The sequence below is a fragment of the Trichomycterus rosablanca genome, chromosome 19 (assembly GCF_030014385.1).
Source record: "Trichomycterus rosablanca isolate fTriRos1 chromosome 19, fTriRos1.hap1, whole genome shotgun sequence".
In the NCBI taxonomy this organism is placed as follows: Eukaryota; Metazoa; Chordata; class Actinopteri; order Siluriformes; family Trichomycteridae; genus Trichomycterus; species Trichomycterus rosablanca.
This window is the reverse complement of record NC_086006.1, coordinates 28,239,651-28,259,650: the sequence shown is the minus strand read 5'-3', so window position 1 is coordinate 28,259,650 and position 20,000 is coordinate 28,239,651. Positions and strand designations below refer to the sequence as shown.

The following is a 20,000-nucleotide window of genomic DNA, read 5'->3' as shown; positions in this document are numbered from 1 at the left end:
TCAGACTTTACGGCGTCTGTGATAAAAGAAATAATGAAAGCTGTTGGAGACGCGTTTGTGAGAATAATGGTCTCGGTTTCAGCGAGCAGGAGAATAATTAAAGTTCCTCTCCGAGATCAAAGAGAGAAAAACTTTTATACAAAACACACAAAATAATACAAAATAATACAGAGATATCAACCATTATTTATTTATTTATTTATTATCCACAGTGTCGCTCAGTTCCAGTTTTTACACACTAAGAATTTTAATCGTTCCCTCCTATAAAATCACCCTGCTGGTTCTGACTGGTTCTGACTGGTTTAGGCTGGTTTTAACTGGTTCAGGCTGGTAAAAGCTATGCAGGTTCAGGCTAGTTCAGACTGGTTCCGTGTGGTTTGGACTGGTTCAGGCTTGTTCAGGATAGTTCAGACTGGTTCTAGCTGGTTCTGAGTGGTTCTGAGTGATTCTGGCTAGTTTTTACTGGTTCAAATTGGTTCAGGCTGGTTCTTAATGTTTCTTTCTGGTTCACGCAGGTTCTGGCTGGTTCTGGTTGTTTCTAACTGGTTGTTGTTGGTTTAGACTGGTTCTAGCTGGTTTAGATTAGTTTAAGCTTGTTTAAGCTGGTACTGACTGGTTTTGTCTAGTTCAGACTGGTTTAGGCTAGTTCAGACTGGTTCTGGTTAGTTTTGGTTGGTTCAGATTGGTTCAGATTGGCTCTGGCTGGTTAAGGTCGATTCAGTCTGGTTCAAACTGGTTTAGGCTGGTTCTGGATGGAGAACCAGTTTGGGTCGGGCTGTGTTCATGTGGATGATGTTGCCATTGGTCAAAAATTAATAGCCGCTGCAGATAAATGTACGCATCATATTCTTGGAACACCCTCAAAATATATTATTCCTGGAACACAGAACTTTTGGAACATCGTACTATTTGAACGCAGTACAGAACTGAACGCAGGTGCGAGAGAGAACCTGCGCGGCGTCTTTAAACTGAGCGTAGTGAGTGTACAGTAACAGTGAGCTGTATAGCGGCGGAGTCTTATTAGCGGTTAGTCGAGTGTATAGCGCTGCATTGAGCACGGCGTTTAGGGTTCAACACCACACACACACACACACACACACACGGTTCACGGCATTCACCACGTCTCGCTCCTCAAAGCTTCAGCACGGCAGAGGGAAGTCACGCTCGGTACTTCCTCTCTGTTCTCTTTCTCTCTGCGGCGGGTGCAGGCACGCGTTGTTAGCGTAGCGCGGGTGGATAATGATGCCACCCTGAGCAGCATTTGTGCTGAAGAAACGACCACTGTTCCACAATAAAACTCACCGTGTGTGGAACACAAGCCCTCAAGCTTTCACTCCACCTGAAGCAAACAAACGCATGATGAGGCGCGGAGACTGCCGCTTAAAGAAACTGGCACAGTCAGTCACATATGTGTAAAAACGCTCACGTTTTGATTAAAGCTTCAGGAGCTGGAACATCTCTGAAACAAAGTACTCCTGGAACACAGTAACCTGGAACTCCGTAGTCATGAAACCCTCTAAAAACTCAGGACCTTTGGAACACAGAACCCCTGGAACACTTATGAACAACAGTACATTTGGAACACTGTAGTCATTAAACACTTTAAAAACTCAGTATCTTCGGAACACTGTACCCCCGAGAAACAGTACTCTTGGAACACAGAACCTTTGGAACACTTCTGAAACAAAGTACACTTAGAATGCAGTAGCCCTGGAACACTCTCAAAACGCAGTACGCTTGGAACACAGTACACTTGGAACAGCCCCAAAACAAACTACTCCTACAACACAGTGCTCTGGCACACCCTCAAAACTCAGTACCTTTGGAACACAGTACCCTTGGAACTCAGTACCCTTGGAACATAGTACCCTTGGAACTCAGTACCCTTGGAACACAGTACTCCTGGAAATTCATAGTCCTGGAACACTCTTAAAACTCAGGACTTTTTGAACACCATACCCTTGGAACACCCATGAAAAACAGTACTCTTGGTACTTACAGTAACCTCAGAACTCCTTTTAAATACAGAACTTTTGGAACCCAGTACTTCAGGAACACCATAATCCTGGAACACTCTTAAAACTCAGTACTCTTTGAACACCCTACCCTTGGAACACCCTACCCCTGAAACACAGTCTTCTCGGAACACAGTACCACTGGAACACCGACCATCACAAAGTCACGACCGCCTGAATCGAATCGTGAAGCTGGAATTTTCACCAGCGTCCTCAAACTTTCGGTCCGGTCCGTATCTGCTGAGTTCAGGTGTTCCTGAAGGTCGCCTGATACCTGCCGGGAGCGGAGAGATAAAAGCACAGGCTGATGGGATTGATTTCTGATTGGACGCGTCAGTCTCGGAGGAGGATCGCTGCTGGTGGCGACGGGCTGATTGGCGGGTCGAAGTGTGTGTTTGATCTGCGCTGACAGGTGCAGGACCCACAGCGCTCACGGCCAATTAATAATACTTAATTACGGTCACACACACACACACACACACACACACACACACACACACACACACAGACGAGCCAAAACATTAGGACCACATAAAAGGACCGTTACCGTTACTAAGCAACCAGGATGCAAAACATTAGGACTACATACTGATAGCCATAGATAAAAGGACTTGTACCGTTACCGTTAGCAACCAGGATGCAAAACATCCTGTGCGGAGCACAGTGCGGAGCTGAAAACCCTGAACCCTCATTATGAGTGGCGTCCACATACTTCTGACTTCGGGACTAACGCTCTCATTATCTCGCCCCTGACCCACCAAACATTTCCTTTCAGCGCCACCGAGCACGGGTGAAAACACACACACACACACACACACACACACACACACACACACACGCACACACACACACACACACTTCAGCTGGCTTTGAGTTTCAGCCGCCACCCTTTTGCTAACAGTGTAAAATCAGTTATAGGCTTCTTACTTCATGGGTAACAGTTTGGGGAAGGCTTCTTTCTGTTCTTGCATAACTGCACCCCAGAACACACAGACATGACTTGATTAGTGTGGTGACTAAGTGTCCACATACTTTTGCTCAGTCAATAATAATAATAATAAAAGTTTTATTGTTATTTTGTTTGTTTATGAATTAAATGATAGATTTTATTGTTATACACGCTGTAGTTACTCTGCTGATTCAGACGTATTGAACATTTGACTGCAGACGTCGTTAACCATCAGTCTTCATCTGTTACAGCCTGGCACTGGGACGGACGCCCGCTGTGCCCTCTGAGAGAACCACACCTCCCATCAACTTACACTCACATCCCATTAAAACACTACAGATTAATATTACATTAGAGAGAGAGAGAGAGAAAGAGAGAGAGAGAGAGACGGGGGAGAGAGAGAGAGAGAGCATATCAGCACTAAGAGAGTTTAATCTATATTATTATTGTTGTTATTATTATTATTATTATTAATAGTTTTTATTATTATGTGTATTATATTATTATTATTATTATTATCATTATTATTGTTATTTTATTATTATTATTATATTATTATTATTATTAATATTATATTATTATTATTATTATATTATTATTATTATTATTATTATCATTATTATTATTATTGTTATTATTGTTATTATTAAATTAATAATTTGCAGCATTTAGGAGTTGCTTTTACTCAAAACAGTTATGACTAAACATGATTTGAGCAGTTGAGTGTTAAGAGCCTCGCTCAGAGGCCCAACAGTGTCAGCATGACGATGGTGGGGCTTGAACCGACAACCTTCCGATTACTAGTCAAGTACTTTAACCGACTGAGCTCCACCTGCTCATTTTCTTTTTCATTTGCAGCATTTACCAGACACTTGCATCCAAAGCGACTTACAATTACGACTGAACACACTTTGAGCAGTTGAGGGTTAAGGGCCTCGCTTAGGGGTCCAACAGTGTCAGCATGGCAATAGTGGGGCTTAAACCGACAACCTTCAGGTTACTAGTACTTTAACGGACTAATTTCCACCTGCTCATTTCCTTTATAAAACTAGAATTAAAATCCTAACACAGCAGTTTCATTTCTTCACCCGGTCACCAGATATTATTTACGATCACCCGAAAGCCTCGCCCACGTTCACAGCCAGAAGAACGCACTTCACCCTCAACCGAGCCAACCGTCACGCCAATTACACAAACGTCTCGCTTCTCTACCCCCTCTTACACCGCCGCCAACAGACGGGTACAGTACGAGTGTGTTCTCACCCCGCGTTCCTTCATAAACATGCAATAAAAATAAAAGCAGCCGTGTGGCAGCAACGTGGCAGCCATGTGGCAGCGTTTCAGCAGGAATAAACAGATTCAGCGTCAGCCCGCAACACCGCCGAGACGTTTTTCTCTCTCCGTTTGTTTGTTTGTTTATTTGTTTGTTTTATTCGTCTCATCCTCTCATGCCAGTCTGTGTGAAATAGCTGGAAGCCGAGCCAAAGTGGGAGAGGAAGCTGGCATCGGGGCTGGCGTCGAGTCAGAGCAGTAAAAAGAGCGTCGATTAAAAACAAATGCTGGGAGCTATTGTTGATCCGGACTCGAGTTTAGGACGAGCGTTTTTTTAACTGTTTAGGAAATATTATAGGAAGGTGTTCAGGTGCAATTTGGGCAATTGAGGGTTAAGGGCCTCACTCAGGGGCCCAACAGTGTCAGCATGGCGATGGTGGGACTTGAACTGGCAACATTCCATTTGCTAGTCAAGTACTTTAACCGACTGAGCTCCACTCGCCTGTTTTCTTTTCCATTTGCAGTTATGACTAAACACAGTTTGAGCAGGTGAATGTTAAGGGCCTCGCTCAGGGGCCCAAGAGTGGCGGTGGTGGGGCTTGAACCGGCAACTTTCTGATCACTGGTTAAGTATCCTAATAGATGAGCTCCCGCTGCTCACTCTGTCAGCAGAGGTCACAATTGCAGACGTCCCTCCTTCGGGCTCAGTCGACTGTGTCTGTTGGGCGCCCGGCCAGGTCGATAGCACATCTGGGATTAGAATTTGAGCAGTGCTAGGCGGGTTAGCCGACATCTGGACGCTGTATTTCTCTCCGACGTGACGCTAGTGCTCTCTGCCTGTCCGCTGCTTTCCTCCCGCCGCCGGCTGACAGGTCCGTGTGTGAAAGCCAGCGAGCGCCGACGCGAGTGACCTCGTGTTTGTGTTAGCGTAGCGCCCAGCTGAGTTTTCTATTCCCACCTGAGCCGAGGTATCCGCATCTCTCGTCCCGAGCCGACGCTCAGAGGAGCGCACTAACTCCTGCACAGCATCTGTTTGAGGGACCGCTCCCATCATGGCTGCTCCCCGGGGAGCGAGGCGCCATCCGAAAGTGACTTTCAGAGAGGAACCGAGCGAGAGTTTGTGGAGTCGCGGGGAATCAGACGACCTCCGTTTGTGCCGCCTGAGAGAGCGGAATGGATGAATGCCGCGGAATGGATGCTAGCGAGCAGCTGGTAGCGTGATTAATCACTTCGTCTGTTCGTCGATCAAGGAGAACGCATCCAAGGAGACGCGACTCCATCACGGTCCTGGTGCACCTTAACGACTGTAGAGATATCAGCACTGAGGTGAAGTGAGGAGCTTGATTGGGTAGCTTAGCTCACCAACCTCATGGGTTTGGAGCCAACTGGTTGGATTCAACTGGTTGATCTGGTTTGGTCCAATGTTGGTCCAGACTTTTGGCTTCCAAACAATGAAGCAACCACAGAGTAAGGTAGAACGATGGTCAGCAAATTCTGAAGACCATCAACGACCCTTTAGACCACTCTACTTAGAAAGTCCCACCAAATTTTCTAGATTTTGGGGCATCCTCGCTGAAAATGTAAGAATATCATCATAACCTGTGTCCAGGGGGTCCCAATTTATATATATATTTTATTTTGACACAAAGGGAGCATTCACATGAGAAGAACTCGCGATTTTTGCACTTGCTGGGGCACTCAAAGTTCACCGGATTGAACTTTGACCCAGTTTGCTGTTTGTTGACCTTTTCAAAGTTCCTCCAATGAGACGAATTGTTTAATATGTTTGTTTGTTTGTTTATTAGGATTTTAGCATCATGTTTTTACACTTTGGTTACATTCATGACAGGAACGGTAGTTACTCATTACACAAGATTCATCAGCTCACAAGATTAATATCAAACACAGTGATGGACAGTTTAGTCTCTCCAGTTCACCTCACTTGTACGTCTTTGGACTGTGGGAGGAAACCGGAGCTCCTAGAGGAAACCCACGCAGACACGGGGAGAACATGCAAACTCCACACAGAAAGGACCCGGACCTCCCCACCTGGGGATCGAACCCAGGACCTTCTTGCTGTGAGGCGACAGTGCTACCCACCGAGCCACCGTGCCGCCCAACTGTTTGATATAACGCAGTAAAAGCGACTCAGGTCGTACGAACGACGCTTAGCGTGACTTACTGTAGTAAACCAGCGAGTGAGGAATGTGATTAGTGGAGGAACTTGATGAGCAGTAATAATGAAGAGAAGTTTAGTGCTCCTGTCTCCTTCTTTTACTACATTAAACCACGTTAAGCTTTATTTTCAACCAGAAGCGTTTTAGACTCTGGGAGAAGCTGATTCTGATTCTCACCATTTCTCAGAAGCTGGAGCTGTAACACAAGTTTAAAAGTGAAACAGGGAGGAGAATCCAGATAAACACAGATACATGTGGAGCTGTAACCCTGGGCTTTTTTACTCTGTTTTATTTTACCTTCATCTGTCTTTGTTCCTCAGATTTTCATACGTGACTACGTCCTGTCATTAATATTGACGTTGCTTTTTTCGCTACTTCACCACTCGTCTCATTTATTTAAATCAATCTGCATGTCTGAGATAATTTCTTAGGAGCATTCACACGAGAAGCGACAGAACCGTGAGCTTCGGAGCAAACTGTCACTCGAGTAGTAAAACCTGATCAGTGTGTGAATCTGAGCTGAATCTGCATCAGTGTGGAATAAGCGTCAGATCCAGGGTTACAGCTCCACATGTATCTGTGTTTATCTGGATTCTCCTCCCTGTTTCACTTTTAAACTTGTGTTACAGCTCCAGCTTCTGAGAAACGGTGAGAATCAGAATCAGCTTCTCCCAGAGTCTAAAACGCTTCTGGTTGAAAATAAAGCTTAACGTAATTTAATGTAGTAAAAGAAGGAGACAGGAGCACTAAACTTCTCTTCATTATTACTGCTCATGAGTGTCTGCTGGGTGGGAAAGGACGGGACTAAAATAAAAAGTGGGCGGGGTCTTCGAGGCTGTGTAAGGACCCTGGTTAGTAGACCGAGGCGCCTGTACAGAAGTGGAGGAACGTGGAGATCGGCGCATGACTCTCGCTGTGCAAGACAGATCCATCGACGTACGGGCGAATAGGAAGGGGTCGGTGGAGTGTGCAGGCGTCGGAGGGAGGGCGTGTCAGGAGAATATACCCTCCATATGCCATCAAGGTCTCTAGCAGAGGAAGAGGAACTGGCTACGACTAAACTGTGAGAAAAAGGGAGGAAATGAGAGATGTTTGGTGTCCCTGGGTCGTTGTTTTAGTACAATAGTTTATGTTAAGTCACTTTTACCGCCTCATATCAAACAGTTCGTGTCATTGGAGAGTTAAACTGGGTCAAAGTTCAATCGGCGGAGCTTCGAGCGCAACGTCAAGTGCAAAAATTGCGAAGCCTTCGTCTGATCAGAACACGGCGCAAGAAAAAAACCTTCCACTGGCGTCGGCGCTATCAGAACGAACATATACCATCCGGCTTCACGCCGTCCCTTCAACGCGGCGCCTTTAACCTCCGGAGCAGCTTGTTTATTTACAAGAGAGAGCGTGAAGAGAGATGAAAAGCGTCCGTCCATCACTCGCGTCTCCTCTCATGCAGCCGTAATTCTGTTTACCGCGTCCCTTCAGCGCGTCGTCACCAGAAACACACACGCAAGATAAATCAGCAGAAATCCGAGTCTGTCTTTAGTCATGCTTCAGAAGTCGGAGCCTCTGAAGCCGAGATGCCATATTGGAGTGATCAGTCGAGTGGAAGAGTGTGTGTGTGTGTGTGTGTGTGTGTGTGATAAGGAAAATGAGACGAGTATAAAAAAACTGAGTGAAGTTTTGAACTTTTTTCAGCTAATAAATCCTCTAAGTTCGCTTCCACAAAAAAAACGACACCATACGGGGGTGAGATTATCAGCCGGACGGGCGTCCACACAGACACGATTGGCTACGTCTAAGAGCGGATGGACTGGCACCCTGGCAATTGCATTCATGCCCTAGATCTGCAACCCTGACCAGGATAAAGTGGTCGGTTGATCAAAATAAAATAAAAGTTTGTGGACACCTGACCATGATCCGACCATGCTGGACACCCCAGTCGTTCCCAGGCAATGATGACCAACAATCTACATTCCAGTTCACCCCAAATCTAGACACTGGAACTCGCTGGCACATCTTTTCACCAGACAGCAGCACACAAGAACCACACTGCTCCCTATTCATCTGTCCCTTCCTCAGACGTGGCTTTTTGTCCCTGCTGTGGCACAAAGCCTCCCAGCTTTCATTAAAAGGGGTGTCTACATATTTTTGGCCACGTGGTGTAGGAAGAGACCCAGATCCAATTAAAAAAGACTCGGAGGACTGTGGTGCAGTGATGATGTACCCCTCAGCATTGGTATTGGCTGGTCGGAAGTCTGCATGGACGTGATTGGGTCCAAGGGGGGTGGGATGTGCGAAACAGCCTAGCCATTGGGAGGCGCTCTTTCAGTGCCAGTGCGCTCTCGGTGCAGGTCCCAAGCCCGGGGAAAAACAGGAGGGTTGTGCCAGGAAAGGCATCCGGAGTCAAACTCTGCCCAGTCTGAAAGAAGAGGACCAGATCCAACGTGGCAAGATTTTGGAGTGTGTCTGTGGGGATTTCAGTCAGACAAAAAAGTGCTGAGTCTGGTATAAGGACCAGATCCAACGTGGAGACAGGGTATGGGTTCCATCATTCGGGAAGGCTGTTCACATGATTTTGGAGTGTGTCTGTGGGGATTTCAGTGCCGAGTCTGGTAATGCAAAAATATGGGAGCAGCCAAAAGAAGGGCAGTTGTAGCCTAAGGGTTAAGGTGCTGGACTAGTAATTGAAAGGCCGCTGGTTCAAGCCCCACCACTGCCAGGTTTCCACTGTTGGGCCCTTGAGCGAGGCCCTTAACCCTAAATTGCTTAGACAGTATACCGTCACACTACTGTAAGTCGCTGTGGATTCAGAAGTGTCTCCTAAATGCCGAAGAGAGTCGGTAAGGCACATGAAACAAACGCTGTGAGAAGAGGGGGGTAAGGGAAGGGGGACGAGCGACACCGTGTGAATGCGGCGATCCCGAAAGCTTAACGAGCGATTTAAACGCCCGCGGCCGCTGAGAAGCGCTTTAATGAGTCGCGGGATCAATGAGCGGCCGCTGTGATGAATCGATCCTCAGCCGGACTAATTGACAGGACCAGTGCTTAACGACGCTCCCGGGGGGGGGAGGGGGAGGGGGGAGTCGGAGGATCAGATATGACCCCCGAATTACAGATAAGGCCTCTGATTCCCCCCGGAGGGCACAGGACTCTGATAGCGCTTTTCCACCTAGAGAACTCTGGTTCTGGTTCTTGAACCGGTTCTGTTTGAGTGTTTTTTGGGAGAACCGACCCGCGTTTCCACCAAGCAGCATCATCAACGGTGAGCAACGATCACCAGTACAGAGCGCTCATAACCAGCACTTATAACCAGTACAGAGCGCTTATAACCAGTACTTATAACCAGTACAGAGCAAGCACTTATAACCAGTACAGAGCGCTTATAACCAGTACAGAGCAAGCACTTATAACCAGTACAGAGCGCTTATAACCAGTACAGAGCGCTTATAACCAGTACAGAGCGCTTATAACCAGTACAGAGCAAGCACTTATAACCAGTACAGAGCGCTTATAACCAGTACAGAGCGCTTATAACCAGTACAGAGCAAGCACTTACAACCAGCACTTATAACCAGTACAGAGTGCTTATAACCAGTACAGAGCGCTTATAACCAGTACAGAGCAAGCACTTACAGTATAACCAGTACAGAACGCTTATAACCAGTACAGAGTGCTTATAACCAGTACAGAGCAAGCACTTATAACCAGTACAGAGCGCTTATAACCAGTACAGAGTGCTTATAACCAGTACAGAACAAGCAGTTATAACCAGCACTTATAACCAGTACAGAGCGCTTATAACCAGTACAGAGAGCTTATATCCAGTACAGAGCAAGCACTTATAACCAGTACAGAGCGCTTATAACCAGCGCTTATAACCAGTACAGAGCAAGCACTTATAACCAGTACAGAGCGCTTATAACCAGCACTTATAACCAGTACAGAGCGCTTATAACCAGCGCTTATAACCAGTACAGAGCAAGCACTTATAACCAGTACAGAGCGCTTATAACCAGCACTTATAACCAGTACAGAGCGCTTATAACCAGTACAGAGCAAGCACTTATAACCAGCACTTATAACCAGTACAGAGCGCTTATAACCAGCACTTATAACCAGTACAGAGCGCTTATAACCAGTACAGAGCGCTTATAACCAGTACAGAGCACTTATAACCAGTACAGAGCACTTATAACCAGTACAGAGCGCTTATAACCAGCGCGTCGGTGGAAAAGGTGTACGAGAGAAACTCGACGGTCCGTTCCGACGTTCGGGAGCGTAAGTTTTAATAACGTCCGTCCGCTCTGTGCCTGCGTGTGCAAATTGGCTGGAACGAGGAGTAAACACGGGCGCGGTTAAATATTTAACGAAATCATTACACCGTCTCGGCGGGAACTGAGAGCCGAATGCAGATTCCTGTCTGTTAGCTAATGAGGACAAGGTCAGCGCACAGACGAGCGAATGCATGAGAAGATACAGAAATAAATACGAAATAATAATAATAAAATAACTCTGTGTTTCAGGACGTTCGGAGGCTGTGAGCGGTACCTCTGAGCTGAGATCACTAAAGCTTTGACTTTCAGTCGATCTTACCGAGAGTTGGCGCCAAGACCTGACATTGGCATTGACCGCTCATCCATCACCATCCTCCCTAACGATCCTCCTTCATCACCCAACCTAAAATCCCTCCCTAACAGTCCCCGCTCGTAATCTTTTCGTACCTTCTCCCTTCATCATCCACTTTAACGATTCCAAGATCTTTAGGGTTAATTGAGGAGCTCGTTCCCTCGAGGCTTTCCTTCGCTTTCTAACAAGCCTCCGTCAAGATCTTCTCCTGATCCGGTCATCCTGCCCTCGTCGCCGATTGGGTCGACGTCGGCTCTCGAACCTTCTGAACATTCCTCATTCTTGATCTGCTCCAATGACCCAGGAATCTTTGATTACCAACAATAATTCTTTGAGCTCCCAACTGTCCCCCAAACAGTCTTAGTTTCCCTTTCTCTACTCCCTCATCATTCACCCGATGATTGCAGCACGTTCCCTCAAGATCCAATGACACCAACCCCTGCTTGATATCTTTCCTCTTCGTCTGCCCCAAAGTTCCAGGGATCCTTGAAATGAATCCCAACAAGTGCTGCTCATGATCTTACCTCAAAGTCTTCCCTTACAATCAAATAACCTTCCCATCATCAACCATAGGAGCTCATGAAGTTCCCAAACTCTTCTACCTCATCACCTTCCCCAAAGATTCTTCAAGACTAATCATGACAAAAATCAACCATGACCCTCCCTGATTATCAGATAGTTCCAACCATAATGTTCCTTCCTGATAGTCCTGGTAGATGACCTTTCCTTACTATAACCTCTCATCATTCACCCAATGATCTGATCATCTTCAGGGTCGATTGCAGCACACGTTCCCTCATGACCTTCCCTCAAGATCTTCCTCAAAATACAATGACATAAACCCCTGCTTGGTATCTTTCCTCCCTCATTGTCTGCCCCAAAGTTCCAGGGATCCTTGAGATGAATCCCAACAAATGCTGCCCATGGTCCTACCTCAAAGTCTTCCCTTACAATCCATTAATCTTCTTATCATCAACTCTAAGAGCTCATGATCTTCCTAAACTCTTCTACCTCATCACCTTCTCTCAAGATCTCTCTCAAAATCCAATGACATCAACCTCTGCTTGGTATCTTTTCTCCCTCCTCATCTGCCCCAAAGTTCCAGGGATCCTTGAGATGAATTCCAACAAATGATGCCCATGATCCTACTTCCCATCATCAACACTAAGAGCTCATGATCTCCCCAAACTCTTCTACCTCATCACCTTTCCCATAGAGCCAAGGATCTTTAAGGCTGATCATGACAAATATCCATAACCCTCCTTGACGATATAGTTCCAACCATCATATTCCTCCCTGACAGTCCTGGTAGATGACCATTCCCTACTATAACCCCTCATCATTCATCCAATGATCTGATCATCTTTAGGGTTGATTGCAGCACACGTTCCCCCATGACCTTTCCTCAAGATCTTTCTCAAAATTCAATGACATCAACCCCTGCTTGGTATCTTTGCTTTCTCATCATTTGCCCCAAAGTTCCAAGGATCCTTGAGATGAATCCCAACAAATGCTGCCCATGATCCTACTGCAGAATCTTCCCTTGGAATCCAATAACCTTCCCATCATCAACCTCTGCTTGTGATCTTCTTCCTCATACCCTGCCTTTGCAATCCACAGATCCTTCAGGTCAATCCCGATCAGATCTTCCCATTAAGCCTCCTTCCAGACCTTCACTTTTATCCTCCAGTGATTCTTTCTGAAGATAGAGCTCACCACCAACCTGGAAAATCCATCATCAGCATTTCTGAAGGACTGTGGCATCAACCCTAATTATTGTCGTCCATCATCGACCCCAAAAATCTTCCATATGGAACTTCCTCACATCTAATGAGCTGAGGATCTTTATGGTTGATTATTGATTACCTTACAGTTCAATGATTGTTCCTCAAAGTCATCCCTCACCAACCACCTGAGGTCAATTACCATCAACCCTAAAAGCCTTATTGACCGACTTCAAAGGTTCTTCCAAACAATGCTCCTTAATTATTGTTAGGCTTGATAACAGAATCTTCATCCATATTATTTTACCTATTGATTCTTCTTAAAGCTCCTCCCTAAATGTCTGGATCCTTCCTCACTATCCATTACAATCCAACAAGTCTCCCTCAAGATCTCCTCTCCCCCAAGGGTTCCTCCTCAACAAGCCTCTCAACGTCAACTGTAACGATCCTCCTCTATCATCCACTAGCAACAATAATCTCCAGGAGTTCTCGCCCATGCTCCTCTCCAACCTAATGATCTAAGAAACCTTAGGGTCGATCACGGCAATTTGTTCTCCTGGGCTCCCCTTAACATCCACATGTTCTCCCTCAAGATCTTCTTCCACCAGCCTGTTAACCATCAATCGAGTCTAAGACTAAACCGTGAGTGTAAACCCCAAAGGTCCACGCTAACAATCCCTCCTCACCATCGTACCAACCACCATCCATCCTAATCCTCTTTCTTTAAGACGTTCCTACACCATCACCCTATTAATCCAACGATCTTTATAAATGATACCGATAATCATTAACCGTGACCATCATTCAGCACCAACAAGAACGTTTCTCCAGACCTTCAGTTTGCATCCACCCTAATGATTTCCACTCACTATCCAATGATTCTCCTTCAAGATGCTCCTCAGCAACCACTCAATAATCCTTCCTTACCATCAACCCTGAAGGTCTGTGATTGCAATCAGTCCCTGTCCGATCTAATCCAATCCATCTTCTTACAGTCGCCGTCGTTCTTCCTTCATCATCCAGCCTCAACTCTTCACGCCATCGTACCTCAAGATTCTTTCTTCTAATTCTTCCCTCCAACGTCCAGAAAGAACCTCTTTATCATCTGGATAATCTTGATTATAATCCAAGATCTTCATTCCAAACCTCCAAACTTCCAGGGTAGTTCCCTCAGGACACCCAAAAAGAACCAGCGTGCTGGCATCATTCGTCAGCGGAAAACCGGACCGGATCGAGTCCGGCATTATGGCTTCAAGACGAACGCAGGTTGCCAACAGAGGAGCCGAGATGTTCACACCATCGTACATCAAGATTCTTTCTTCTAATCCTTCCCTCCAACATCAAGAAACAACCTCTTTATTCTTCAACACCATCCTATTTAATGATCATTATTTTGATCACTCTCCAAGACCCTCATTCCAAACCTTCAAACGTGGGGTCCACTCGCTTATTCAGGGTGGTTCCTGTGATGAAGACCGAGCTCCCACAAAGAACCAGCGTGCTGGCATCATTCGTCAGCGCAAAACTGGACCGGATCGAGTCCGGCATTATCCAAAGCCTCTTACAGCTGTCACTTAATACAATTCGAGTAATTTACGGTTGAGAGCATTGCTCAGGAGCCCAACAGTGGGAACTTGGTGGTGGTGGGGCTTAAACCAGCAACCTTCTGATTACTGGTCAAGTACCTTAACCGCTGAGCTACAGCTACTGCTGCCAGTTTCAAGACGAACGCAGGTTGCCAACAGAGGAGCCGGCAAATCTGTGAAGAAGAAACGACTTAACGCTCATTGAGGCGACAACAAGTGACTGTCAGTGATGAGGAATCGACACGTCAATCATCTGCACCTCCATGCACCAACTGCTGATATTTGGGAAGGCAGAAGGACATGATAGGATAACCGAGTCATTGCACAAGATTTTTATTATGAAAATAAAGTTTTTACCACCCAGATTTTCCAGTCTATGTATCGTGTTCCAGTAAGTAAACCAGTGACTCGATAATCCATCTTTACCATCAACCCTAAAGGTCTGTGATTGCAATCAGTCCCTGTTCGATCTAATCCAATCCATCTTCTTACAGTCGCCGTCGTTCTTCTCTCATCATCCAGCCTCAACTTTTTAAAAAAGGCGTCAAGTTCACGCCATCGTACCTCAAGATTCTTTCTTCTAACCCTTTCCCCCAACATCCAGAAAGATCCTCTTTATCATCTGGATAATCTTGATCATTCTCCAAGACCATCATTCCAAACCTCCTGAAAAGTACTGTGACAATGACCGAGCTCCCAAAAAGAACCAGCGTGCTGGCATCATTCGTCAGCGGAAAACCGGACCGGATCGAGTCCGGCTTCAAGACTTCAAGACAAACGCAGGTTGCCAACAGAGGAGCCGGCAAAGTGACTCTCAGTGAAATAAGGCAACAACAAGTGACTGTAAGTGAAGAGGAACCGACACGTCAATCATCTGTGCCTCGATGCGCCACTTGCTGACCATATTTTGGAGAGCAGAAGGACATGAGCCCCCTAGGTGGAGCTCTGATGTTGCACAAACAAGGAAGAAAACGTTTTTACCACCAAGAGCTCCACCCTCACCACCCAGAGTTTCCAGTCCACGTATCGTGTTCCAGTAACTCTACTCTGTTGCACCAACTGAGCGGAGAGCTTTATCAAAAGATTAAAAACCAGTAAGAGGAGGCCGGACCATTTAGAGCCTGATGAAACACTTCCAGCCTCCATCAGGAGGTTCAGACGTTCACTCTAAATCGCTGATGAAATTTGGACTCGACGAAAAGCTCATTTCCCTTCCCAGAACGGGCGAGCAGCGAGACGGGCGAGCAGCGAGACGGGCGAACTCAACCTGACTGAGATCCCCAAACTAATTACAAATCCTTTTATCTGAGAGGAGCGTCTACGCTGGAGGAACCGAGTCCAACCTGAGAACTAAACTTTTTATTATTATTTATTTAAACACGAGTTCTGAACTGCACCCAACCATTCCAAAACAACAACAGGTCTAACTGGTGCAGCACCAAGAAAAAAGGTAAACCTTCAGCGCTGAGGAGGCGTCGGACGCTCCCTTGTTATTCAGATCATCACTCAGAATTAAGGCGCCTCAGTAGGAGCATTTTAAGGGAGCTAAGAATTTAGACATGCCCTCTTCTCGGGAGTGTAGGATGATGGGAAATGTGTCCCTCACGTGTGCTATGTAAACAATGTCCATCAGATTAGATCACATCATCTGGAACGACTCTGCTGATCAGTAATTAGCCATCACACTCATGAAAACGTACACCAGGGTTCAAGTTCGAATCTCAGCTGGTTCGAATTCTCCTGGACATCCAGGTGCCTGTCCGGGGAGTTTCCTGCCTTTCGCCCATTGATTGGACCCACTGCAATCCTGACCAGAATTGCACTGGGTCCGGTTCTACCAGGAAACGCTGAGTGGAAGGCAGGAAAATTCATCTCATACACAGCTCATCATCATGTCTGTGCAGATGCCTGGCTGACTGACAGCACCGCTGAGATTCGAACCCAACACCTTCATAAACAGCCACGCCCATAAATAATGCACATACACACACACACTGTAGATCCTCCTACCTGTTCCTGAAGACAGCAGCGCACCTACAGGCAGAAGAGAAACAGCAACAGTTAGAAGAATCCGAAGCAGAATTCAGCACCATGACGCTTGTGAAGCTCGCTCGACTGTGGACGGTGTTACACGTGTGTGTTCCAGCACCTCAGAGCTCAGAAAACACCTGTTTTATCTTCTTTTATTTAGATAAAATTCTGCTCAGCATAAGATGGAACAGTGGGAGCCTAGTAAGTGGAGCTTTGGGCTATCAATCGAAAGGTCGAGGGTTCGAATCCCAGCAAAAATCCCCATAAACACAGTCCGAAATCTCACCTACTGATACTCACATATATCACATCTACATTTCATAAGAACAGAACAACACCGGCTTCAAAACAACGTCCGGACATTTTGGGCATCACATGATGGCATCTCATTTGCATCGACCGATTCACCCTGGTCAGGGTCACGGCGGGTCCGGTTCCACCGGGAAACGTCAATCCATCTTATGATCTCAGGATCTCTCAGACGAAAGGACCCGGACCACTCCACCTGGGAATCGAACCCAGGACCTTCTTGCTAAGCTCCGCCCGGCTTACAGTTACATCTGAATACCAATAGCAAGGGTAATGGGTAAAGAGCCTCGCTCAGGGGTCCAACAGGGGCAGCTTGGCGGTAGCTGGGACTAAACCGGCAACCTTCTGATTACTAGTTCAGCACATTCTGAGCATTTACTAATGAAGCAGGTGGCTAATGTGGCTTTGAAGAAGATTTAAAAATCCCAACAACACTGTTGCACCAGCTACACGCATACATACACTACTATGTTATTAACACGTTATTACTATGTTATTGCCATGTTAGTGTGACTGCAGTGCTGAGAATGATGTAAACATCACCACTCAAACACGATTGGTCAGTGCGGATCCTGAGGGTTCCTATCACATGATAAATAGTGACACAGCGGTGTGCACAGCTACAGTCAGTGATTGTATACCTGCAAAGTTCTCAATCAATGACATTTTGGGCATTTAGCTGACGCTTTTATCCAAAGTGACTTACAGTACTGTGACAGTATACTGTCTAAGCAATTGAAGGTTAAGGGCCTTGCTCAGGGGCCCAACAGTGGAAACCTGGCAGTGATAGGGCTTAAACCAGCGACCTTCTGATTACTAGTCCAGTACCGTAACCACTAGGATACAACTACAATTAAATAATTAATGAATGTGTAGCACATAATTGTTCTTAATTTACATTTTCGGCATTTACTAGATGTCTTTGACAGTACACAGTCTGAGCAATTGAGGGTTAAGGGCCTTGCTCAGGGGCCCAAAAGTGGCAAACTGGCAGTGGTGGGGCTTGAACCAGTGATCTTCTGATTACTAATCCAGTACCTTACCCACTAGACTACAACTGTCCTAAACCTATCCAGATGGGTCCGACCCGCCTCCGTCTGCGCTCCGGTTAAGATAAACGCTGCATATTTGCACCCCGGAGAGAATTCAGTAATTGTTTAAACGCCAGCGCACGCCGAGCGGCCGGTGGCGGCTCCGAGACGGTGAACTTTGACCCGGACCGTGTTTTTACTTCGGGCTCCCGGCGGAATTTTAATCCGCCCACGATCGACACGCCAGCATCCCAGAAACAGACGGAATCTGAGCTAACAGTCGTGCAAACGTTCTTCGGACGAAGGCGTATATATTAGTGTTAAAGAACACGCCACCGTGGAAGGAGGTGCCTCGGGCTAAGCAGCAACAGTTTAGGGAAGGACCTTTCCTCCTCCAGCATGACTGTGCCCCTGCGTACAAAGCAAACTCTATAAAGACATTATTATTATATATACACCGATCAGGCATAACATTAAAAACACCTCCTTGTTTCTACACTCACTGTCCATTTTATCAGCTCCACTCACCATATAGAAGCACTTTGTAGTTCTACAATTACTGACTGTAGTCCATCTTCAATGGTCAAGACCTCCACAGGACCACCACAGAGCAGGTATTATTTAGGTGGTGGATGATTCTCAGCACTGCAGTGACACTGACATGGTGGTGGTGTGTTAGTGTGTGTTGTGCTGGTACGAGTGGATCAGACACAGCAGCGCTGCTGGAGTTTCTAAACACCTCACTGTCACTGCTGGACTGAGAGTAGTCCACCAACCAAAAATATCCAGCCAACAGCGCCCCGTGGGCAGCGTCCTGTGACCACTGATGAAGGTCTAGAAGATGAGCGACTCAAACAGCAGCAATAGATGAGCGATCGTCTCTGACTTTACATCTACAAGGTGGAGCAACTAGGTAGGAGTGTCTAATAGAGTGGACAGTGAGTGGACACAGTGTTTAAAAACTCCAGCAGCGCTGCTGTGTCTGATCCACTCATACCAGCACAACACACACTAACACACCACCACCATGTCAGTGTCACTGCAGTGCTGAGAATCATCCACCACCTAAATAATACCTGCTCTGTGGTGGTCCTGTGGGGGTCCTGACCATTTAAGAACAGCATGAAAGGGGGTAACAAAGCATGCAGAGAAACAGATGGAGTACAGTCAGTAATTGTAGAACTACAAAGTGTTTCTATATGGTAAGTGGAGCTGATAATATGGACAGTGAGTGTAGAAACAAGGAGGTGGTTTTAATGTTATGGCTGATCGGTGTACGTATCTATAAGGTTCACATCCCCTCAGTGTTGGGCATCGCGTGACGGCTTCTCATTTCCATCAACCGCATCACCCTGGTCAGGGTCACTGTGGGTCCGGTTCCACTGAGAAACACTGTGCGACAAATGTAAGGATCTCCGGACTTCAATCCCCCTCAGACGTAGTTAATCAGGTCTCAAGACCGGGATTCGAACCCAGTAATAAGCAAGCGTAAAACACCACAGCACCAACCTAACGCTTAACGATGGCCATGATAGCTTTATATTTTCCTTTCCTCGTTGTTTTTAATCAGATTGTTCTGCGGATGCTCTGGAGCCGATCTATTCGAAGAGCGAGCGAATGAGCTTTTATCATCATTGCGTGCATGACGGGCACAGAGCGGAAAAATAAAATATATAAATAAATAAATAAATAAATAAATAAATAAATAAATGAGAGGCGCAGGAGGGAGAAAATGGTAATTACACATTCTCTCAGCAGTGCATAATGAAGAAACTCAGCGGGATAAAGAGATTTTTATTTTCTCCCTTCAATCAAATCCATTCCTCTCCACTCCGAGTTCTGAGAGCATTAAAATAAATATATAAATATATAAATAAATAAATTAATAAATAAATAAACGTTCTTTTTTCTTGTTGTTTTGTTGGACTGTTTTGTTCACTCGGGGATCGATCGCTGAGACTCTAAAGCTTTGGAAACATTCCCATGATCCTTTGCGGGGAGCGTCTGAGTGGATTTTGGTGCTGGCGTTTCGGCTCCCCGAGGTTTTGGGGTTTTAGGGAAACGGAGCCGAGAGTCAACAGAGGAAAAGCCGGTCAGCGGCGTTTACGCGAAATCCCACTAAAGCTGCTTTAGCTCGAAATTAGCCGGACGGGTTTAGGGATGGAGGGGAACCGAGATGGAGATGCTCGATTCGGAAGGGACAGCTGGTGCCCCCTAGCGGTCATGATCGGCAGTGCAGACAGTGCAGAAAACAAAACAAGCCACCTGTATGCTGGGTGGGAAAAA

The 20,000-nt window shown here is 46.2% G+C and overlaps 1 protein-coding gene across 1 annotated transcript in view; it reads right to left on the bottom strand.

Annotated features, from left to right (window-relative positions):
- The window catches only part of LOC134333207 (cadherin-4-like), a 200,922-nt gene that overhangs the window by 93,674 nt on the left and 87,248 nt on the right, over nt 1-20,000 (bottom strand). Inside the window, exon 3 of the mRNA XM_063015078.1 lies at nt 16,354-16,377. Coding sequence (XP_062871148.1) covers nt 16,354-16,377 — 24 coding nt within the window. The remainder of the gene's footprint in view (nt 1-16,353; nt 16,378-20,000) is intronic.